Source organism: Lynx canadensis, chromosome F1, assembly GCF_007474595.2.
Source record: "Lynx canadensis isolate LIC74 chromosome F1, mLynCan4.pri.v2, whole genome shotgun sequence".
In the NCBI taxonomy this organism is placed as follows: Eukaryota; Metazoa; Chordata; class Mammalia; order Carnivora; family Felidae; genus Lynx; species Lynx canadensis.
Genome location: NC_044319.2, coordinates 59900269 through 59924805, shown reverse-complemented (window position 1 = coordinate 59924805; position 24537 = coordinate 59900269). Strand labels below are relative to the sequence as shown.

The 24537-nt window shown below is 48.0% G+C and overlaps 1 protein-coding gene across 2 annotated transcripts in view; it reads right to left on the bottom strand.

The window, feature by feature from the left end:
* The window catches only part of ALDH9A1 (aldehyde dehydrogenase 9 family member A1), a 38675-nt gene that overhangs the window by 5453 nt on the left and 8685 nt on the right, over positions 1-24537 (bottom strand). Inside the window, exons 2-10 of one of the 2 annotated variants that reach the window (XM_030303470.2) lie at positions 18151-18337; positions 15616-15761; positions 9489-9618; positions 8401-8535; positions 6668-6864; positions 5630-5770; positions 3522-3710; positions 2978-3065; positions 363-504 (exon numbers count right to left, since the gene is read on the bottom strand). In XM_030303470.2, the coding sequence (XP_030159330.1) occupies positions 363-504; positions 2978-3065; positions 3522-3710; positions 5630-5770; positions 6668-6864; positions 8401-8535; positions 9489-9618; positions 15616-15761; positions 18151-18331 (1349 nt within the window). In that variant the 5' untranslated portion in view covers positions 18332-18337. Of the gene's footprint in view, positions 1-362; positions 505-2977; positions 3066-3521; positions 3711-5629; positions 5771-6667; positions 6865-8400; positions 8536-9488; positions 9619-15615; positions 15762-18150; positions 18391-24537 lie in introns of those variants that run through there. The other variant, XM_030303469.2, reaches the window with a different exon arrangement.

The following is a 24537-nucleotide window of genomic DNA, read 5'->3' as shown; positions in this document are numbered from 1 at the left end:
TGCTTATGGGTTTCTACATTCCCTGACGTGTCCATTTTCAATAGGCACCCGACCCGATGCTTTACATAGACACACAGACACATAGATCGGAACCTTAAACATCTGTCCGATGAAATGAATGACATGGGATAGAATTTTCATCAACAATGTTTGTACCTCACTTTAAACTCAACGGCAGCAGTTCTCTGGCCATTCAGGACCAACTACAAAATGCTCCTCTGGCACCTTCTGACTCCACCTGAAGCAAACAGAAAATGCTGACGACAACGTGAACTCCAGGGAGGAAATGAGAGTAACGGTCTCTGAGCGACCGAGCGGGCCCCTGTTCCTGCAATGCTGCCGGAGGTGGCTTCCCCACATACCTGGTAAAGACACCAGCCGCCAGGCCAAAAGTGGTATTGTTGGCTCTTTCCAGAACCTCAGCTTCAGTGTCAAATGATAAAATGGACATAACTGGTCCAAAGATCTCTTCTCTCACACAGGTCATATCGTCTCTGCAATCGGCTGCAAACAGGGTGATAAAGCCAACGTCAGTGGTCTGTCGGGGGGGGGGGGGGGGGTTATGCTCGAATACACGGCAGTAAGGAAAGCTCGAGAACCCTACTGTGAACATCAGCTTTGTATTAGCCGAAGTGTGAAAACCAGCTCCTCACACATGTGCAAAGAGGACAAGTCTACAATCTCTTAAGAGCTGGTTTAGAGCTTGTGTATAACAAACGAGGGAAAGTACTCTGGACACACGGTACTTTGGGGACACCCGAACTATCTTCAAGGATGTATTAAATAATTCTTAGTACCGTGTGTAAGGATGGTTCACTACGTCCTAATTCCTTGAAGACTAGTAATCCGCGTACAATTTTTAGGGAAACCGTTAGCCAGAAAAGGACTCAGGACAATGCATCACCCAGCAGTCCCAGAAGATATTTTCTTATCTCCTGCAAGTTGAGAACCCCATAGGTCTCTGTTTGCAGTGAATTCTATGTTGGAAAGTCAAAGGAGATGCAAAGATGAAGTGATAACTGACATACAGGAAAGGCAAGCTTCCTGCCTGAAACACAACACTTACCAGATTTTAACTCCCAAACCTTAAGTAAAGTTAATCTAGACTCTGGAGTCACTCTCAAACTTTAATGTGAGTAAAAATGAATCGGGAGCTCATTGAAAAGCAGATCACGAGGCCCCGTCCCTGAGAGTTACATTCAGCGGTCTAGAGCAGGAGCCAGGAAATCTGCCTCTTTAACAAGTTTTCCAAGTGGCACCGACATCATGGACCACAAACCAGGCTTTTGGCAATCACTAGAATAAAGTTCAGTATGGTCAGCTCCCTGTTCTTTGCCTAGGTTCACAGCCTGTTTAAGAATAATTTTGTCCCTGGGGCCCCTGGGTGGCTCAGTGGGTTGAGCGTCCGACTTAGGCTCAGGTCACGATCTTGCAGTTCGTGAGTTTGGGCCCCGCGTCGGGCTCTGTGCTGACAGCTCGGAGCCTGGAGCCTGCTTCGGATTCTGGGTCTCCCTCTCTCTTCCCCTCCCCCACTCATGCTCTGTCTCTGTCTCTGTCTCTCTCTAAAATAAATAAACAAAAAAAATTAAAAAAAAAAAAAAAAAGAAAAGAGTAATTTTGTCCCAAGGGCGCCTGGGCGGTTAAGTCACTTAAGTGCCGGACTCTTGACTTTGGCTCACAGTTTGTGAGATCAAACCCTGTGTCAGGCTCCATGCTGTCAGCACGGGATTGTCTCTCTGGCCCTCCCCCCTTCACACTCTTTCTCCCTCTCTTAAAATAACCTTTAAACCAATTATTTTTTGCCTAATTGTCAAATACATGTTATCTGTGGAAAAGTCTGTAGTCTTCAGAAATGTACAAACTATAATAAAAGTCATCTTTAATCCCAGCCACCAGAGAAATACTTATACTATTTATGAATATTTATACTATCTTATACTACACTATTTGCACTACTTACAGTTTGATGCATACTCTGTTCCTTCTTTTTCTGAAGTGCATACTTAATACATTTGGGTTAATCCCACACATAGTATCGTTTAACAGTTTTACTTACAACAGCTACAACTGGAAACAATATCCTAAACCTTGACGGTTAAAAACATATTGTAAGCTTTTCCCGTTCACTTAATAACTACCAGCTAATCCATGTTATAGATGTTAGGTTCACAGCTTTCAAACCTCAGTGGTTCTTTTTTTAGCAAGGGCTCAAGGTTTAAAATCCATCAGATGATTGAGTGCTGAAAAATGACCCCACTGTCTACCTTAGGGCAACAGTAAGCTGAATCTATCTTCTAGACAAGATGTAAGAAATCACACAATGTAATTCAACCTGAATATAGTTTTTTAAAGCCTATTATACTACCACCGTTTTTACATACTGGCATTTATTCGTGGATCCTAAAGTATACTGTAAAAGGACAGAAGAAGGTATGAGAACAGCGGTACCCAGGGCAGTGGTCACCTCTGAGGTGGGAAGAAATGAGTGGATTTGAGGACAGCGGGATGACCCTACGATCGACTGTCCACGCCACGAGATGTTTAAGACTGAAAGGAGATGCTAAAAATTATTAAATCGCATTAATTTTAAAATATTGCCATACTGACAAACTGGGCTTGTTAATGACACATATAGTTAAAGAAAAACCTACTCTTCATCAACTTTCTTGAGAAAATGAAACTCATTAGTTTTTTATCAAACATGCACTTCCTTTTTTTTTTTTTTTTTTTTTTTTTGAGCTTCTTGCTTCCAGAACAACAGGTTCAGACCCAGTTGAGTCTCAGGTAAAGCAACGCACACGACTGTCCAAGAGGGAGGGCACACGGGAGGTAACGGAGAACTTCTACTCCTTAAATCTGAGCAGCGGGGACACGGTTTGCCAATGCCTGCTTTATACCACACATGTATTTTATAAATCTCCTTTTCTAGGTGATATTTAATTCAAACTGTTTAAAAGCCAACAACAAAAGGACATACTCAACACGCAAGGTCTCATGTAATAACCATCCTTTAACTTGGGATCTTCAGGTACGTAGACGTCTCCACCGCACAGCACTTTAGCACCCTGCCGGAGAAGAAAAAAGAATGCACGTTTCATGGTGGTTTTTTTTTTTTTTTGACGTTTATTTATTATTGAAAGACAGAGAAACAGAGAATGAGCATGGGAAGGGCAGAGAGAGAGGGAGACCCAGAATCCGAAGCAGGCTCCAGGCTCCGAGCTGTCAGCACAGAGCCAACGCGGGGCTCGAACCCACGAGCCATGAGATCATGATCCGAGCTGAAGTCTGACGCTAACCGACTGAGCCCCCCAGGCGCCCCACATTTCATGTTAAACTTACAACCCCGACACGCAGTCCTGAAGTGGTACGTGTGTCCTGAACAGACGCACGGTCACTCCACTGCAGGTACTGAGCACAGCACTGCTGAGGCCTCGCGAGCCAGCAGGAGAGCGACACACATAACGTGCAACTCGGACTAATTCCCCTCCCCCTGCCCCATGCCATCTCCGCTTGTTCCTCACCTGCTCTTTTGCCAGCTTAATAAACCCAAGGACTCGCTCCAGGTGTGGGCGGTTGATGAGGGGGCCCATCCTTGTACCTTCCAGAAGGGGATCTCCAATTTTTATCCCCTGCGTCCGTTTCACCACTTCCTTTGTAAATTTTTCGAGAATTTCCTTTTGCACAAATACTCTTGTGCCATTACAACAAACCTAAAAGACAGACATGAATTTGTATGTGTGTTAAGGAAAGAAAAAGGAAAAGGGGGAAGAATCCGGCAGTTTTAAACTCAAAATCCACTACCTCAATGGCCAGGGTAAGAATTAAACAGCACTGGGGGGCGCCTGGGTGGCTCAGTCGGTTAAGCGTCCGACTTCAGCTCAGGTCACGATCTCGCGGTCCGTGAGTTCGGGCTCTGGGCTGACGGCTCAGAGCCTGGAGCCTGCTTCCGATTCTGTGTCTCCCTCTCTTTCTGCCCCTCCCCCGTTCATACTCTGTTTCTCTCTGTCTCAAAAATAAATAAACGTTAAAAAAAAATTTTTTTCTAACTTAAAAGGAGACAGTAGACCTTTTCAAAAGGTTAGTTCCATCTCTAAAAATTATCCCCATACTGAACAGGACCACACATACCACCCTATCAGCAAAAAACCTGCCTGCGCTTTGAGCTGAAAGTCAGGTCTCTTTGTCTGTCTACATTTCCTCAATGCCATTCATAGTGCCATGAGCCACATAACTTCTCCTACGGCCTCCTGTCAGTGGCTGAATGGGGCCGCGTATTTTAAGAGCAGAAGGGGACAAAGAGTGAAAACCGACCAAGAACTAAGGGCATGAGCCTAATAAAAACCTGAAGCATTTCACAGTCATTGTCTGGCTCTAAAATCACAAATCAATTCTGACTATTTAGACCCTCCTGTAGACACGAGCATGAATACTCTTCCAATGCCATCAGAACCGTAGATCCTGATGTCCAAAAATACACCAAGCACTCATGCTCACGGAATAATGAAGAAAGGTCACAGAAATGGGCTGCCACAAGCCAGATCTACAGTCATTTGAGCATCAAAATAAATAATGACAGGAATGGACTATAATCCACAGAAGAAAGAATCCATGGTCCATAATGATAAATGAGTGGGAAAGAAAAAAAGAAGAACACAGGAGAAGGAAAAGTTCCTTCTTACAGTAGAGACTCGGAACTAACAAACGTAGAAAGAACAACAGAATTGGAAAATCACCATTTGGGGACCACCATAATAGAAACTGCTTCCAGGAGAAATCACCAAAGGGTGCGAAGATGAGTGGGGGACAGCTTGGGAAGGCACAGAGGCCTCTGCCACCGTCTCCTGTGTGATTCGACTGAACCACAGAGGAGGACACGGCAACTTCCCAGGAAGACACGCCTTCGGCAAAGTCAACCGCCCTTCGAAGAACACCCAGTATCACTTTTTGTGGTGGCTTTTGCCCAAAATGCATAACCTAAATCTACTCAAAAGGAAACACCAGACGGACTCCCCACCATCACGAGGGACATTCTACACAATAAACAGTTCATACTCCCCAAAAATGTTAAGGTCCTAGAAAGAGGAGAATAACCCAAGAGCTAACTGTTCCAGACTAAAGATTATGGAAACACAACAACTAAATGCAACACAGCTTCCTGAATTAGGTCTTGGACCAGAGAAGAGGTTGTGTGGGGTCTGTTTCTTCGCTAAAAGGACTCCCGGCAAACAAATGACAACATCTGATGAGGGGCTGTGGACTGAAGACCGTCTACGTGAGGTTACTGATTTTACTGAGTGCACTGTGCTTGCGGAAGAGAGCACACTTGTTTCTAGGAAATGCACAGAGGCCCACAGAAGTTATGAGTCTTGTGTCTGCAAACTTTCAAACCATTCAGGAAACAGGAAAAAATAACCAGCTTCCGGGTGTACAGAGGTAAACACAATGATAAAGGAAACGTGATAAAATGTTAACATCTGAGAAACGTGGGTCAGGGGTGCCTGGGAATTCTTTCCACTCTGTGCAACGTGTCCGTCAATCTGCAATTACTTCGAAACAGACAGCTTCGAAACATGCTGCTAGACGAAGGAAAGAGATTCCTTTCACCCCTCGGCTGGGGACAAGTGCTCACCTCGCCTTGCGTGAGGAAGTTGGCCATCAGCGCTCCCTTCACGGCGTTCTCCAGGTCACAATCGGAGAAGATGATCAGGGGAGATTTGCCTCCCAGCTCCAACGTAATGGGTTTGATTCCTTTAGCTGCCGTCTCCATGATCTTAACAAGAACAAACACATTCAGAAGCTTAGCACAGATAAAACTGCAGGCTAAGCCCACCAGAAGCTGAGCCTCCGGGACAACTACATGGGACCTGCAGCCTTGTTCCGGTCGATGACTCTGCCCTTCACCCGTTTAGAACAGTCTTTTCCAGAACACCTGAAAAGAACCACAGGACTGCAGCTGAATTCTGAAGAGGGAATTCATTTTAAAAATACTGTTCATTCGGGGGGGGCCTGGGTGGCTCAGTCTGTTGGGCGTCCAACTTCGGCTCAGGTCATGATCTCATGGTTTGTGGGTTCGGGTCCCACACGCGGCTCTGTGCTGACAGCTCAGCCTGGAGCCTGCTTCAGATTCTGTGTCTCCCTCTCTCTCTCTCTCTCTCTCTGCCCCTCCCCTGCTCACACTCTGTCTCTCTCTCTTTCAAAGATAAAATAAACATAAAAATCTTTTTAAAAAAATACTGTTCATTTGCATGCCACGGGTAGAAACTCCTAATGCTGTTATATGTTCAAGGCTAACACTCAATTAAGGTCAAAACAACACATCTGAAATAAACTGAGCAGCTACCCCTCCTGAGGTGGCTGCTACTGATGAGTTAAGACACCAAAGACACAGCGGCGGCCCAGACCCTGCGCTCTCAGACGCGGGCAGGAGGTGAGGGCTTCCGTCCCCGCGGGGCCCCCTCTGGTCGGCGGTCCTCATCGTCCCACTGTACTTCCCTCCCTGCTTCACACCTTCGGAACACACTTCAGATCTCTGCGCCCAATCCCTGCGGCAGCCCCCTCCCAGTTCAAGCCAGGTCAGATCAGAAGACGAGCCTCCGACATCTACTCCACGCCGGCCGGGCACTGCTGTGTGTGTGTGTGTGTGAACCGATGCTGGTTTTATCTTCACCTTCGAGCCAGTGGGCACACTCCCAGTGAAGGAGACTTTGGCCACATCATGATGCAGACACAGAAACTGGCCCGTGGCGGCCCCTCCTTGCACCACGTTGAAGAGCCCAGGGGGCACGCCGGCCTCCGTGTAGATTTCAGCCAGCAGCAGCACAGACACCGGCGTGAAGGGAGAGGGTTTGAAGACCATGGCGTTACCTGCACAAACCCAAGACACAAGAACAAAAGGTTTTTTAATACTGGTGATCCTCCGAGGACAGGATGGGACAGGAGGACGAGTCCAGAACAACTCCACAGGTGCCTGGTGGCGCAGCTGGTTGAGCGCCCGGCTCTTGGTTTCGGCTCAGGTCATGATCTCACGGTTCGTAAGTTTGAGCCCGGAGTCAGGCTCTGCACAGACAGCACAGAGCCTCCTTGATATTCTCCCTCCCTCTCTCTCTGCCTCTCCCCTGCTCACGTGCGTGCACTTTCTCAAAAACAAACTGAAAGAAAAATCTTTACAAGTAGAAACTGCAGACCAGAAAGGGTTAATTTGTTCAGAGTCTCCAAACCAGTGGCTTAGCTGCAGTCGTCCCAGAAAACGGAAGCTCCAGCTCACAAGAGAACATGCAAAAAGCAGAAGAACACGAGGCAGCAACACGAGAAAAGCTGCGATTTCAACACAATGTCCTAATAGTAACATTGTTTTCAGTAATGCTTTTTTTACACCTTGTATTTTTCTAAGATGCCATAAATCCTCTTTTCCCATCAATTCCTCTTTAAACAGTATGAAAAACTTTCTAAGTCAGCCCGCCAGTCACTCAGAAGGAAGTCTTACCATTTCTCTTAAGACACAAAGGAAAGAGCAAGTGTATATCTTCTGCTTAAGTCACACTCCCGAGTGCCTCTTCCTTTTTTTTTCTTTGTTTAATGTTTTATTTAATTTTGAGACAGAGAGAGACAGAGCATGAGCAGGGGAGGGGCAGAGAGAGAAGGAAACACAGAATCGGAAACAGGCTCCAGGCTCCGAGCTGTCAGCACAGAGCCCGACGCGGGGCTCGAACTCACGGACCGTGAGATCATGACCTGGACTGAAGTCAGGCGCTTAACCGACTGAGCCACGCAGGCGCCCCCCGAGTGCCTCTTCCTACACAAAGGTTCATTTCACAATCCTTGTCCAGAAAGGAAGAGAGCTTACAAGTAGCACAAATCGAAATCAATTCCACAGTAAAATAGAAGACTTCCAGGACCAAAATGAACCTTTCCATAACAAAAATAAGATAAATAAAAGCGGGAATAGGGGCGCCTGGGTGGCTCAGTCAATTGAGCGTCCAACTTTGGCTCAGGTCACGATCTCATGGTTTGTGGGTTCGAGCCCCGCGTCGGGCTCTGTGCTGGCTGCTCGGAGCCTGGAGCCTGCTTCCGATTCTGTGTGTGTCTCTCTCTCTGTCCTCCCCTGCTCACACTCTATCTCTCTCTCTCTCTCAAAAATAAATAAAGATTAAAAAAATTTTTAAAAACAAAATAAAAGCAAAAGTGGGAATAATATGGATGTAATCCGCATGCATAACATACACTAGAAGCCCCGACGAGGCCGGGCGGGAGCAGACGCAGGTCCTCGGGGCCTCGGGTGCCCCAGCGCAGGCCCCTTATGATGTGGAGCGTGAGTGTGCAAATGAGTGTGTGTGCATGCGCACACGAAAAGGTGAGGGACAGAACGGACAGCTCATGGGTGGAAGAACTGTTCACTCTTACCACACGCTAATGCGGGAGCAGACTTCCAGCAGGCGGTCTGGAAGGGGTAGTTCCAGGCGCCTATTCCCACGCATACGCCAAGTGGTTCTCTTCTGGTATAACCAAAGGATCCGCCTGGGAGCTGGATGTGTTCACCTGAGGGGAAAACAGAGGCGTCACGGAGAATGCAGGACTGCTTTTCCCAAGACTCCGCCAACAGCCGTGCTCAGCCGTGCTCCACTGCGCCGGCCTCCTCCCCGTCTCCGCTCTTCTGTTCATTCTCGCCGGGCGGACGCTGCCTCTGCATAGTCGCTCCAGTGAAGAATCCTTTCCATCCTCCAAACCCGTGTTCACTCAACTTCATATAATTCTCTACAACCGGAGAGCACCTAACAGATAGTAACTTGAAGAAGTGAGATGGGGGGGGGGGGGCGCCTGGGGGCCTCAGTCGGTTGAGCGTCCGACTTCGGCTCAGGTCATGATCTCACTGTTCACGGGTTCAAGCCCCACGTCAGGCTCTGTGCTGACAGCTCAGAGCCTGGAGCCCGCTTCCGATTCTGTGTCTCCCTCTCTCTCAGCCTCTCCCTCCCCCACTCGCACTCGTCTCTCTCAAAAATAAATAAACATTAAAAAAAACCTTTTTTTTAAAATGATGGAAATAAGGGGAGCCTCCAGAGCAGGACCCACATGTCAGACTTCTGCTCCCCACAGCCCTCCTGGGTCCTGTGAAGCCATCCAACACCCACTACCGTAAACTTCACAAAGAATCGAGAAAATCTTTTTTGCTAACTAGGTAGAACTAGTAAATACTGGGAACACTGACTGACTCTTGGTTTTTCAACAACTTGGCCGGAAGCCCAGACACCATGCTCAGTGCCTTCCGTATATCTTCTCATTTAACCCTTACGATAACCCAAGAAAACAGGGATTATCATCTCCAGTTTCAACAAGGAAAGGTAAAGTAATTCTCGGGGTCACCCATGCAGAGAGTGGCTAAACCCAGGATTTTAAGCCAGGTCTGTCTCAAGCCCCAAATGTCTCCCCTTCGCCACTAGGATCTGTTTCTGCCTCCCGGTCAGTGGCTCCCGAAAGGCCCAGCTGGGGCTTACCAGCCATGGATCCGGCCATGCCCGCGTAGTACTCCAGGCACTGCCAGGAGGTGTCGATGTCCCAGCGGGCCTCGAAGATGGACTTTCCATTGTTGATAGTCTCCATGGTGGCGATTTCATCCCTCCGTTCCTTTGGGTAAAATGGAAGACTAGACTTAAGACTTCTTTTCATATGCCCCAACAGATTCAACACTCAGAATATGCTGCCCAATTTCCAAAAACAGAAACAGCTCGCGCTTTAGAAGGAGTGGCACTACGACATCTGGGAGAGAAAGCTTACCGCTCAACAGCAGCCCTGTGCCCCCCTCAAGTTAATCGTCACAGATTTAAGACCAATACCCCCTTTCCAGATCAATTAGAAAAGGTATGGTTTGAGAAGCAAGCATACGTGTGTACGTGTATAAATACGTATATGTGCGCACATATACGTTTGCACGTATAGAGTGAGGGACAACCATCACTACGACAGCCAATGACACACGATGGCTACGCACACAACTGGCAGGTGAGAAGTTATATTACACGCACAGCTTTAATTCACCCCAAGACATGCAGCAGGTGAAAATCACGAGATAATTTTTTTTCAATGTTTATTTATTTTTGAAAGGGAGTGAGTGAGGGAGGGGCACAGAGCGCCGGAGACACAGAATCTGAAGCAGGCTCCAGGCTCTGAGCTGTTGGCACAGAGCCCGATGTGGGACTCGAACCCACAAACCATGATATCATGACCTGGGCTGAACTCGGACGCTTAACCGCCTGAGCCACCCAGGCGCCCCAAGATAATTATTTTCTAATGGTCAGTACTCATCAATTCTCTTACGAAATACTGTTCCAGTTGTAGCCTATGTGGCTGAGAGATGCTGGAGATGGTCCAGGGATGACTGGAAAGGTTTGGGAAACTGACCTCAAGAGAAAAGCTAATTTCCCCTTTCTCTGTCCCAAAGGTGAGAGAACCGAATGAATGGAGCATGTAAGAAATACACATTTGCTCTCATGGACCGGATGTAACATACATGAGAGGGTGATATGTGAACACACGTAAAAGGTGAATCAAACAAATGACAAGATGTAGCACTGTCTTATTAAAATGGGTAAGCAGTGAGCCAGACCAGAAGCAAATGAAATGGCAACTGAAATTAATCACAAGCATGTGTCAACAGTACAAATATCAGAGAAGAGGGAGCAGGAATATCAAAATCAAGAGGAAACACAGGAAAGGGAAGTCCTGACAGTGAGATCTGAACGTGTCCTATTTCTATAAAGACGTGAGAAATAAAGACTTTTGACTGAGTCATTCTACCTTCATTACTAAGAAAAAATACAGAGATCCATTCTCTGCCTTCACGAAACCTATTTCTAAAACAGGAAGCTGGTAAGTTCTAAATAAATTAGCCCAGACCCTGTGCTCTCGGACACAGACGACGTCTGTCTCCACAGGGCCCAACACCAGCAGGCTGCAGTCATCCCTCTGAGTGTTTTCCCTCCTCCGCACACTTTCAAAGTATACTGCAGACCTCTATGCCACTACCTATGGTGTCCCGCCCATTGCACGCTAGTAAGATCAGAAAATACTCTGGGCAGGCCTGACATTGCAATTTGTGTGCACCGAGACAGGTTTTCTGCAGTTAGTGTTTTTTTTTTTTAATGTTTATTTTTGAGACAGAGATAGAGCATGAGTGAGGGAGGGGCAGAGAGAGAGAAAGAGGGAGACACAGAATCGGAAGCAGGCTCCAGGCTGTGAGCTGTCAGCACAGAGCCCGACGCGTGGCTTGAACTCACGAACCGTGAGATCATGACCCGAGCTGAAGTCAGTGGCTCAACCGACTGAGCCACCCAGGTGCCCTTGCAGTTAGTAACTTTTAAATTAAAGTACTGGTAACACTGGAAAATATCCAAACTAAAACACACAGAGAGAAAAAAACAGGAAAAACCCAAACAGCATCAGTAACCAGGAGAGAGCTTCAAGCCACCGAGGCTATGTGTAATTGGAGGCCCCGAGGAGAAGAGATAGGCAGAAATTTAGTTAGAACTTCCTAATTTAAAGAACTAAAACAACAAGGGCTCCTGGGTGGCTCAGTCGGTTGAGCATCTGGCTTCGGCTCAGGTCATGATCTCACGGTTCATGAGTTCGAGCCCCGCGTCGGGCTCTGTGCCGACAGCTCGGAGCCTGGAGCCTGCTTCAGATTCTGGGTCTCCCTCTCTCTCTGCCCCTCCCCCTCTCAAGCTCTGTCTCTCTCAAAAATAAGTAAACATTAAAAAAAAATTTTTTTTTTAAATGAAATGAAATGAAAGGAACACAGATAGCTTACAAAATAAGAAATAACTGGGGCCCCTGGGTGGCTCAGTCGGTTAAGCGTCCGACTTCGGCTCAGGTCATGATCTCACGGTCCGGGAGTTCGAGCCCGCGTCGGGCTCTGTGCTGACAGCTCAGAGCCTGGAGCCTGCTTCGGATTCTGTCTCCCTCTCCCTCTGCCCCTCCCCCAATCACACTCTGTCCCTCTCCCTCTCTCAAAAATAAATAAAATGTTAAAAAAATTTAAAAAAAAAGAACTAAAACAAAAAAAAAAAAACTGTCAACCTAGAATTAGATACCTGTAATTCCTTCAAAAGTGAAAGCAAAATGAAGACTTTCAGACTCACAAGAGCTGAAAGAACATCACGAGCAAAACTGTGCTATAAGGAACGCTAAAGAAATTTCTTCAAGCAGAAAAAATATGACACCAGATGGAAATCTGGGCCTACACAAAGGAATGAAATGAAGAGCACTGGAAATGGTAAAAATGTGGGTAAATATAAAATATTTTTACCTTGGGGCACCTGGGTGGCTCCATTGGTTAAGCGTCTGACTCAATTTTGGCCGAGGGCAAGATCTCAGTTTGCGAGTTTGAGCCCCGCATCGGCGGCTGACAGCGTGGGGCCTGCTCGGGATTCTCTCGCCTGCCTCTCCCCCCGACCCCCCAGTCACGCTCTCCATCTCTCAAAATAAATAAACTTTAAAAAAGTAAAAAGTAAAATCTTAACATTTTTTTTTAATGTTTTATTTATTTTTGAGAGACATAGAGACAGAATGTGAGTGGGTTGGGGCAGAGAGAGAGGGAGGCACAGAATCTGAAGCAGGTTCCAGGTTCCGAGCTGTCAGCACAGAGCCTGACATGGGGCTCGAACCCACGTGCTATGAGATCATGACCTGAGCCTAAGTCAGACACTCAACCGACTGAGCCACCTAGGCACCCCAAAAGTAAAATCTTAAAAAAAAAGAAAGGGAAGAACTAATAAACAATGGAAGGTTATGATTATAGGTTATGATCAGAGGGTGGAATCTGTTCAGTTACAGGATAGTTTTGGGTAAAGGCAGGTATAGGGCATGAGCATCAGACAGGAGCATTACAAAAAGATAGCAATGTATTTTTGACTAACACAGTAACACAGATATTAATGGAAAGGGGGAGAGGTTAAAAGGAAAAGAAAACTAATATCAAACAGAGTCCATTTCAGAGCAAAAGAATATTATTAGATATTATTCAGGATAAAAAAAAAGTCACTTAATAATGATAAAGGGGCCAATTTTTTTTTTTTTTAATGTTTGTTTATTTTTGAGAGAAAGGGAGAGATAGAGCATGAGTAGGGGAGGGCTGAGAGAGAGGGAAACACAGAATCCGAAGCAGGTTCCAGGCTCTGGGCTGTCCACACAGAGCCCAACATGGGGCTCAAACCCACAAATCACGGTATCATGACCCGAGCCAAAGTCGAATGCTTAACCTGAGCCACCCAAGCACCCCAGGGGTCAATTCTTGAGAGGACACAACAACCCTAAATGCTTATGTGCTAAGAAAAGGTGAAAAACTAAAATAATAAATCATCTGCTTTATTGCTTTTGGTCTAATTTAAAATACTTATGTTTTTATTTATTTATTTTGAGAGAAGTGGAGGGAGGGGAAAGACAGGGGAGAAGAAAGGAGCAGACAGAATCCCAAGCAGGCTCCGCACCGTCAGCACAGAGCCCAACGCAGGCTTGAACCTCACAAACTAGGAGATCATGACTTGAGCCAAGATCGAGAGTCAGATGTTCAACTGACTGAGCCACCCAGGCACCCCAAAATTAATTTTTTAATAATAGGGGAAAATACTTAGTTGGGAGAAAATGCTCCATGAACATTTTGACATCTCTGTGGCCCCGGCTTTCTGAGCAAACGACCCTGGCAAGCTGACTGAGAAGCAAAGGCCTTTGAAAAACAGACACAGTATTTCCCTAAAGATAGAGGTGCCTGGAGGGGTGAGGAGATAGAAGGCTCTCTGCTTCCCCTTTTTGGAGACATCTGCTTACTTTCCAGGGAAATAAACCCAGTAACCCCTTCCCCCTTAACCCTGGAGATCTGTTTAACAAAGAGTAATCCCTCTCACTGCAGAGAAGAACACACGCACTGATGTGAGAGCAGCTCCTATATCAAGGGAATCTCATAACTTTAGGGTTCCCGTCCTATGGGGCAACCCACTGCATGCAAGAGAGTGATGTTTGGCTCACTGCATTTCCCTGTGGGGACTGTGGCTCAGAAAACTAGAGCTAAGGCACCGCTCTGGCTACTGCATTTTATTGTGAGTGATAACCTGTATCTTTCTCTGACCCAGCAACTCTCAAGTCTTCCATCGCTATATACACACATACACACACACACACACACACACACACACACACACACACACACACTCTTTTCTTCTTAATTTCCTAAAACAAATTAAAGCTTTGGATCGTGAATAACTTATTCTGTGAGTGTTCCACAAGGCAAGTAAACACCTCCAAAGATTTCAACTTGATAAACCAGCGATGTCTTGCAATTCGAGTAGTACATGACACATGATCACAACTGAGCCCACGGTTCTTGAAATTCACCTTGATGTACAAGCACTTTGGATTACAGTCATGTTTCCGGAACAAATTATGCTTGCAAACCAAAACTTTACTGTATCCCTATATGCAACATATCTTTGCAAGTAGGGGAATTCTCAGACACATCGCAGCTTTTGACTTAACACACTCATGAGAATAAAAATCACCCAAGTTCTACAGCTCAGAGATAACCACGATTCATACTTTGGTGTACATCCTTCTGAATTTTCTAATTTTCTGTAATAAGCACCTAGTCCTTTTGCTTTTAAAGACTGTGAAAAGTTTACGGGCTCAAACAGTGGAGCAAGCAATGCTTGATCTCGGGGTCATGAGTTCGAGCCCAATGTTGAGCCTAAAGATAAATAAATAAAATTATTTTAAAAAGACTATAAAACGTTTAACTTTGTTTTTTAAGAACAGAATATCTAGGGGTGCCTGGGACGCTCACTCGGTTGAGTGTTCACCTCTTGATTTTGGCTCAGGTCATGATCCCAGGGTCATGCGATTGAGCCGCACATCGGGCTCTGAGTGTGGAGCCTGCTTAAAATATTCTCTCTCTCCCACCCACCCCCACCCCCACCCCTCTCCCCTTCCCATGCTCTAAAATTGGGGAAAAAAAAGGGGGGGGGGATATCTATAAATCTATGAAATCTTCCCAGGCAATTAAGGTAGAAAATGCATCCGAAAAAGAAAACTTAAGCGTCATCAGAGGAAAAAGTAAACAGGAAACCAGTACACAGAGTTAAAAAGAAAAGGAGCCAAGCTGCAAAGGATACATTATAACAAAGATGGAGAAGACAATCTGACAAGGGAGAGGTCACAGAGAGCCAAGGTCCAGAAAAGCAATTAATCAAAGAAAGCATGTCCTTTATATACCCAGGTGATCAAATGAAAATGTTTTTTCCTGGCTCCTCCGTGGCTCAATTGATGAAGCATCTGGCTTCGGCTCAGGTCATGGTCTCACGGTTCATGAGTTCAAGCCACTTCCGGGGAGTAGGAGCCCCGCTTCGGGTGAGCCCCACTGCTCTCTCACCTGCGCCCTCTCTCTCAATGGGAAAAAAAAGAAAAAAAAAAAAGGGAAAGAAAGAAAAGAAAAAAGAAAGAGAAAGAAAAGGTGTTTCCATTTTGTAAAAAAGGCCTAACCTAACAGAGCATCAAAGTCTAAGTGCAAAGCATCACAAAGAACCCTCAGAGCAACACAAGGGGACATTTCTGAAAGAGAAAAAAACTAATGAAACATACCCTTATTATCCTGGCAGCCTCCAAAAGAACTCGACAACGCTCCATGCCAGATTTCTGACTCCATATTTTAAAGGCAGCCTTTGCATCCTGGACAGCCAAGTTTACTTCCTTCTCTCCTGAGCACGCGAAGGTAGCGATCACTCGGCCTAGGAGGACAGGACAGTAACGCCAACGTGGCCTCACATTCAAAGTACTGTGTATCCAAATTCCCTGTAAGTGACCCTTCTTGCTGGTTAAGTGTGGTCGGATTTAATGACCTCCCCCCCCACACACACAGGTAGTTCTTTCCTTTATTTCGAGGTGACTGAATCCTTTAGGAATCTAACAAAAGTTGCAAACTAGGAAACCAGGAAAAAGTACTTGACCACACCACAGAATTCCAGAGAGACGAGGCGCCTTGCCCTAAGCACAGCATGACCTCCGGGTTGAGAACCTCTGTCCTCTATTTTGCAGCTGGGTTTTGCCACCTCTCTTTATCCATATTTGAGAATCTCCGAGGTCTTGTGAAATCGAGGCTGCAAGTACTCGGTTTCTGGGGTTATGAACTCTCATTTAAAAGCTCTGTTCTGTAGAAATCGTATCATCCTGCTGATGCTTGATGAATACGATTAACAAACAGCTATCAGGAAGACATAACCCCAAACGCCAGAAAAAGTTTCCCCCAAATATAGCAAAGTCCCGTCTCTCCTTTTCTCACTCCAAGGTCATTCCCTATTTCCATGCAACATGACCCCACAGGCCAAGGGTTGTGACAGACTCTCCCACTGAATTCTTGAAGTACACCAATCAGCAGTTCCTTCTCCCTCCTCCCCCTCTAAGAACCTCTGGGACTCTGTCCAGAGACCTTTGGCAAGCCTGCAATTTCTGTTCAAACGTGAATAGCTAGTTGGTAAAGGCAGTGGCTAAAGTTCACATACACTGTAGGCAATTACAATACAGAGCAAATTTTCTTTTCCCTTCGTAAATGTGGGGATGGGGGTGGAGAGGCAGTCTCCCCCAGGAGAGTCTGAGGACCCCCGCGGCTCCTTCCTGCTCAGACTAACTGCTGCTCTGTGGTTTAGTGCCTTAGTTGATCTTAAATTCTCCAGTCCTTTGCAACCCGGTTTTGTCTCTGGCTACCCGCCATTCTGGTTTGCATAAACATTCACATTTTTCTCCCCACAAATATCCCACACAGCCCAGCAGAACAAACATAAACCAAAACCAAAACCTCTTCCTCGTTAGCTGTGTTACCTTCAGAATTCTCAGAGCAAATCCAGGGCCCAGCACTGTGCTTGGCAACTTGAAGCACTGGATAAAAGCAGGGCTTTTCCCCCCTTTCCCAATTCTCTTTTGTTTGAATATTTATTTTTGAGAGAGAGAGACAGAGACAAAGTGTGATCGGGGGAGGGGTGGAGAGAGAGACAGAATCTGAACCAGGCTCCAGGCTCTGAGCTGTCAGCACAGAGCCCAAAGCAAACTCACCAACCACCAGATCGTAACCTGAGCCGAAGTCAGATGCTTAACCAGTTGAGCCACCCAGACACCCCTCCCTTTCCCAAGTCTGATGCACCCACAGGAGTATTCTAAGGCTGAGATAGCAACAGAGTTCTCATTCACACTCATTGGAGCCATCTGTGTAAGCTCCTCTGTTCTCAGCACTGTTTTCACCAACGTCCTTCAAGAAATCCCAATCCTCTTCTGTGCACGTGGTTGAAGACATTACTGTAGTTCTAACTTAAAAAAAAAAAACAAAAAAACAAAAAATAGGGGCACCTGGGTGACTCAGTTGGTTAAACCACCAACTCTTGGGTTTCAGCTCAGGGCATAATCTCACGGTTTGTGAGTTCAAACCCCATGTCGGGCTCCAGGCTGACACCAGGGAGCCTGCTTGGGATTCTCTCTCCTTCTCTCTCTGCTCCTTCCCCATTTGCTCTCTCTCAAAATATATAAAGTAAAATAAAAATTTAGTCTTCAGGGCGCCCGGGTGGCTCAGGTGGTTAAGCGCCAACTTGGGCTGAGGTCATGATCTCACGGTCTGTGAGTTCGAGCCCCGCGGCCGGCTCTGTGCTGAGGGCTCAGAGCCTGGAGCCTGCTTCGGATTCTGTGCCTCCCTCTCTCTCTGCTCCTCCCTCACTCGTGCCCTGTCTCTGTCTCTCAAAAATGACTGAACATTTTAAAAAACGTTTTAATAAAAGTTAATAATAAACAGGGGCACAACCTCACACACCTACCCCGCCCCCCCCGCCCCGGGTCCCTATGCAGATGCATTCGTGTTTGCACAGACAACTCTATTTTCCACACCGTCACTCATCTGTCACAGCAAACGTTTGCAGAAAGCACTAAATGAAGATTCAGGGCAGTAGAACACGTCCGTCCACGAGTGGGACGGGGAGGCGCCAACCCGCACCGGGACGCCACCGCTTCTCCCCAGGCTCCCCCCGCCATGATCCCCCGGGCCCGCCGCCGCGTCCCCCCACCGGTCCCCTCCCACGACCCCCGCGGGCCCCCCGCCGCAACACCCCCGACCCCGCCGCCCGGTCTCCATGCCGTTACCGGTTGCAGGCTCGAACGCCTTCTCGGTGCCGGAGGGGTCCACCGGTTCCACGCGGGCCCCGCCACGGTAATTGAGCGGCTGCGACACAACGAAACTGCCAGTGTTCATGGCCGCGACAGGACCAGGCCGAAGGGCGCGCACACAAGGCGAGAAGGCGACCAGGCCCCCTCGGAAAAACATACGGGACTGGCGGGGCGCGGGAACCAAAGCTCAGGGCCGAGCCGGGGCGGAGAGGCAGGACGCGGGGCGGGGAGGGGCGGGGTCTCGGGGAAGACGTGAGAGCGACAGGGAGGGGCGGGGCCGCCTGCGGGGGCAGGGCCGCGGGAGGGCTGTGGAGCGGCGGGGCCCTCGGGGAAGTGGAGGGGCGGGGTCGGACCGCGGGGAAGCAGGACGCGGGGCGGGGAGGGGCGGGGTCTCGGGGAAGGCGGGAGAGCGACAGGGAGGGGCGGGGCCGCCTGCGGGGGCAGGGCCGCGGGAGGGCTGTGGAGCGGCGGGGCCCTCGGGGAAGTGGAGGGGCGGGGTCGGACCGCGGGGAAGCAGGACGCGGGGCGGGGAGGGGCGGGGTCTCGGGGAAGGCAGGAGAGCGACAGGGAGGGGCGGGGCCGCCTGCGGGGGCAGGGCCGCGGGAGGACTGTCCAGCGGCGGGGCCCTCGGGGAAGTGGAGGGGCGGGGTCGGACCGCGGGGAAGCAGGACGAGGGGCGGGGAGGGGCGGGGTCTCGGGGAAGGCGGGAGAGCGACAGGAAGGGACGGGGCCGGCCTGGGGGGGCGGGGCCTCGGGAGGCCTGGCGAGAGGCGGGGCCCTCGGGGTGGTGGAGGGGCGGGGTCGGACCGCCGGGAGGCAGGGCAAAAGGCGGGTCGCCGAGGAGGGGCGGGGCCGCGGGCAGGTGGGGCGAGCTGCAGCTGGTGGCCTTCCGGCGGAAACCCAGGTGAGGAGCGGGATCTGGGAGACTTGCTGGGGGTCAGCAGGCTTTTGGGCGGACCAGGTCAGGCCCTTGCTTAGCCAGAAGGGCCACACACCAGTGTCCTGCACACACACACACACACACACAGAAAATGTTAACTATGTGAGATGCACATGTGAATTAGCTTGCTTGTGGTTATGTCACAATGTATACGTATATACATAAAACATCGAGGGGTATGTGAAAACCCCTTAAATATATACAATTTTTATTTGTCAATTATACCTCAATAAAGATAATGGGGGGGGGGGGAGGTCGGCAGAGCCCGGAGAACGTTAAGTCCCTGACTGTGGTACTTTCTTATCCGCTCTCCTGCAGGTTCTCATCTGAAGTGGGTGTTGAGACTCCTGTTTCCAGTGATGATGGAATAACGGGGCCAGATTTATCTTCCTGCCGTAAACAACTAGAAAACTGGGCAAAATACAGGAAACAACAACTTACAGATAGGGGAGGACAGGCAACGGAGAATAATGGTCTGCAGCGAGCCCTTCAAGTTTCCTAGCTCTCTGCCTAAAAAGAGTTTCCAGGCCACAGTGCAGGGAGAGGGAACCCACACGGGGCCCAGCCACCTTCCTGAACTGAGGAGACAAAATGCAGAGTTCAAGAGTGTGAAGGCGGCTAAAAAGGACCGAGCTATACAAAGGGAGAGCTTCGGAGATCCGCAGGGAGTGCCCTGGATTTGAAGGCTGAGTAATGATGTGTATAGTAATCACTCAGTAGTGAGGAGACTACTCAGGACCAAGGGAACCCCCCCAAAAAATAATAAGCAGAAAAATCCCTTGAGCTCTTACAGGACTGAGCATTGTTTGTGTTCCAGCCAGACCTTATAATATAGGGCATCGTGGGAGCGCCTGGGTGGCTAAGTCGGTAAAGCATCCGAGTCTCCATTTCGGTCAGGTCATGATCTCAGGATTTGTGAGTTCGAGCCCCGTATCTGAGCTGACAGCACGTAGCCTGCTTGGGATTCTCTGTCTCCATCTCTCTCTGCCCCTCTCCCACTCTCTCTCTCTCAAAAATAAATAAACATTTAAAATATATAATATAGGGTGTTGTGCGGGGTCCTCAGAAGCATATTGCCTCAACAGTGGGGTCACATTAGCCTTAGGCTAGTGGCTGCTCTGGGCCTGCCATAACAATGCTAAACAGCCAACCTCAGAAGGATCTAATCAATTCCAAGTAAATCACCTGTGCCCCAGAACAACCCCCCCCCCCAAATATTTAAAGGAATACAACAAAGTCTAGCATCTAGAAAAGTATAATCCAGAATGTCCAGAGCCAATAAAAAATTATCATGCATGCCAACCCCAGGAGAAAAATCGATCAAAAAAGAAAGATCCACAGGGGTACCTGGGTGACCCAGTTAAGCGTCAGACTGTTGATTTTGGCTGAGGCCATGATCTTGCAGCTTTTGAGTTGGAGCCCAGAGTCGGGTTCTCTACTGTCAGCTCAGAGGCCGCTTCAGATCCTCTGTCTCCCTCTGTCTCCCTCTCTCTTTGCCCCTCCTTCCCTAACATGCTCTCTCTCTCAAAAATAAATAAAACATTTAAAAAAAGAGGGGCGCCTGGGTGGCTCGGTCGGTTGGGCGTCTGGCTTCAGCTCAGGTCACGATCTTGCGGTCTGTGAGTTCGAGCCCCGCGTCGGGCTCTGGGCTGCCGGCTCGGAGCCTGCTTCCGATTCTGTGTCTCCCTCTCTCTCTGCCCCTCCCCCGTTCATGCTCTGTCTCTCTGTCTCAAAAATAAATTAAAAAAAAAAAAAATTTTAAAAAAAACATGAAAAAAAGATATAAGAAAAACATCCGAACATTTTTAATCTACCATATGGAGTTAACAGATTAATAGATGCTTCAGAAGAAAAGATTAGTGGATTTGGAGACATAGCAGTAGAAACTCTCTAAAATGAAAAACACACAGGGCCACCTGAGTATCTCAGCATCTGACTTCGGCTCAGGTCATGATCTCACTGTTCGTGAGTTCAAGCCCCATGTTGGGCTCTGTGCTGACAGCTCAGAACCTGGAACCTGCTTGGGATTCTATGTCTCCCTCTCTGTCTGCCCCTCCCCCGCCTGCACTCTTTCAAAAATAAATAAACATTAAAAAAACTTTTTTGGGGGGCGCCTGGGTGGCGCAGTCAGTTAAGCGTCCGACTTCAGCCAGGTCACGATCTCGCGGTCCGTGAGTTCGAGCCCTGAGTCAGGCTCTGGGCTGATGGCTCAGAGCCTGGAGCCTGTTTCCGATTCTGTGTCTCCCTCTCTCTCTGCCCCTCCCCCGTTCATGCTCTGTCTCTCTCTGTCCCAAAAATAAATAATAAAAAAAAAAAAAACTTTTTTTTTTATAAATAAAATGAAACAGAGGAAAAAGACCAGAAAACACAATAAACAGAGCATTGCTGGGCTGTGGGACAATATCTAGTGACCTAACATATATGTAACTGAAGTCTCAGAAGTTGGGGGGGCGGGGAGGTGGAAAGAAAAATATTCGAAGAAATAATGGTCAACATTTTTCCAAATTTCATGAAAAGTATAAATTTATCAATCCAAGAAGTTCAATGAGCTCCAAGCAGAAGAAACCCTAAGAAAACTACACCAAAACACATCTTAATCAAAATACTAAAAACCTGTGATGGGCAGAAATCTAAAGTAGGTGGTCAAGAGTAGCCCTCTTGGAGGACTATTCAGTTTTCACAGCCTGATGTCTGCAAGTTTGGGAGCGCAAGATTTGTTTTATTTTAACAAAGACTTTTTTTAGGGCAGGGTCCCGGTGGGTTTTTCAGGAATACGCTTACTTCGGAAACTTACAAGGCATTACTTTGCTTCGGTCCAGTCCACTTGTCAGGAGCCACGCCCAGAGTTCTTTCCAGATGGAGTCCTTTAACCTGTTTCATAACTTAGGGAATTCCTGGCCCCTGAGCTCCTCTGTTGTCAATTTAGTGGCAGCTGCCTTGAAAACCCCCGGAACAATTGGGTAAGACTGAAACGAGATCTTTGTTGGCCCGAGATGGCTTAATGAGACGCCCCTGAGACCAGGCCAGCAAGTCTTGCCTCTTGCCATTTATGCTACTGAAGCAGTTGGCTTTCCAATTATCTACAGGGTCCCCAACTTTCGGGACTCTTCACTCCCTTCTTCTGCTTCAAAACCAGTAGATTCTGGTCTGAGCTCCTCTCCTTCTGGTAATACCCAGCTAAACACAGCAAGAGGCAGCCACTTCAAACATTCTGGCTCATTCCGACCACCTGCTCTAGAAGGTCCTGGTGCCATAGGAACTGTATCTGCTCAAGCCACCACAGCAATGGTCCTACCGCTGTTTTGCCAAACATCAGAGGATACGCCAGCTGGTCCGCCAGTGACACCAGTTCCTAACCTTCTGCTGTGCATCTATGAAGCCAGTGCCCATGTTTTAGGTGTTTATTTTACACAGCACTCCACTCCAAGGGACCAACTTCTGAATTGGTCAGGATATGTGAAACTAGTTGAGTAAACACATCCAAAATGCAATAACTTGAAAGCCGTAGAAATTTATTTACCACTTACCAAACAGTCCGGAGACACGTAGGTGAGAACATTCAAGATCCGTGGGGCCGGGGTGGGAAGGAGGGGGCTCTGCTCCACACAGTTATTAAAGGATCCAGGATGCCATCTTCAACACATGGGTGCCAAGGATGCTTTCAGTGTCACCCGGTCAGTCATCCAGAAAAGAGGAAGAGTGAGGAGGTGTAATGATGGATCAGGCATGAAAATGGTTCATATCACTTCTCTTTCCATACCGGTGGGGAGAACTTAGCTGCCTGGCCACAGCGAACTGCAGCTCATAGTTAACTAGGAGAGCAAAGTGTGGATTTGGGGAGAGAGCTATCCATCCCCACCACAGGTGTTCTATTAGTCAGGGTTCCCAGAGAAGCAGAATCAATAGCAGAGACAGAGAAAGAGGGAGGGGGAGAGAGAGAGAGAGAGAGAGAGAGAGAGAGAGAGAGAGAGAGAGAGAGAGAGAGAGAGGTTTTAAGGAATTGGCTTACGCAGTTCTGGAGGCTGGCAAGTCTGAAAGTCACAGGTCAGGCTGACAGGCTGGAGATTCAGGTAAGAGTTGATGTTGCAGGGCACCTGGGAGGCTCAGTTGGTTAAGCATCTGACTTTGGCTCAGGTCTGTGAGCTCATGGCTCCTGAGTTCGAGTCCCTCATCGGGGCAGCTCAAGCCCCACTTCAGGTGAACATGAGCCCCACTTCTCTCTCTTTCTCCCGTCTCTCTCTGCTCCTTGTGGGGTTCTCTCTCTCTTTCTCTCTCTCTCTCTCTCTCTCTCTCTCTCTCTCTCTCTGTGCCCCTCACTCACTTGCCCTCTCTCAAAAACAAAAACAAAAGAGTTGATGTTGCAAGTCTCGAATCCAAATTCTGCAGGGCAGCAAGCTGAAAGCTTGGGAAAGAATTTCTATGTTGTGCCCTTGAGGAATATTCCCTCTTATTTGGGAAACCTGAGTCTGCTTTTAAGGCCTTCACCTGCCTTGATGAGGTGCTCACATACTCCCTTTATACTATGAAGGATCATCTGCTTTACTCAAAGTCTACTGATCGCACATGTTTATCACATCTAAGAAATATCCGCACGGCAACTTCTAGACTGGTGTTTAACCCAACCCCCGGGCACCGTAGCCTCACCAAGCTGACACATAAAATAAACCATCACAGATACACAAGTATTAACAGCGGTTATTTCAGAATAGGCAGTAAAGGAAGGGATAGGAGGACAGCATCAGGGAGAGCATAGATTTTTGCTACCTTTATATCTTTATAAACATTTGATTTGGGGGCTGCCAAGTGCAGCAACCGTCCGTCACCACACAACGCTCTCACAATACCGTTGACTGTATTCCCTGTGCTGTGCCTTTCATCCCAGTCGACTTCTTCATTCCATAACTGGAAGCCTGTACCTCCCGTTCCCCTTCACCCATTTTGCCCAGCCCCCACCCCTCTCCCCTCTGACAACCAGCACAGCCTTCTCTACACTTAACGGATCTGTTTCCGCTGGTGTTCGTTTTGTTCTTTAGATTCCGTATTCAAGTGAAATCATGAGACACTTGTCTTTTTAAATTTTTTTTTTTCAACGTTTATTTATTTTGGGGACAGAGAGAGACAGAGCATGAACGGGGGAGGGGCAGAGAGAGAGGGAGACGCAGAATCGGAAACAGGCTCCAGGCTCTGAGCCATCAGCCCAGAGCCTGACGCGGGGCTCGAACTCACGGACCGCGAGATCGTGACCTGGCTGAAGTCGGACGCTTAACCGACTGCGCCACCCAGGCGCCCCGAGACACTTGTCTTTTACAAAAATACATTTTATTTTTTATAAATGTTTATCCACGTTCTACGTTTCGAATTGGTATTTCTCCGAAAGGAGATAAAATGTTGTAGACGGATGATGTAAGGCTGGAAAGAAGGTA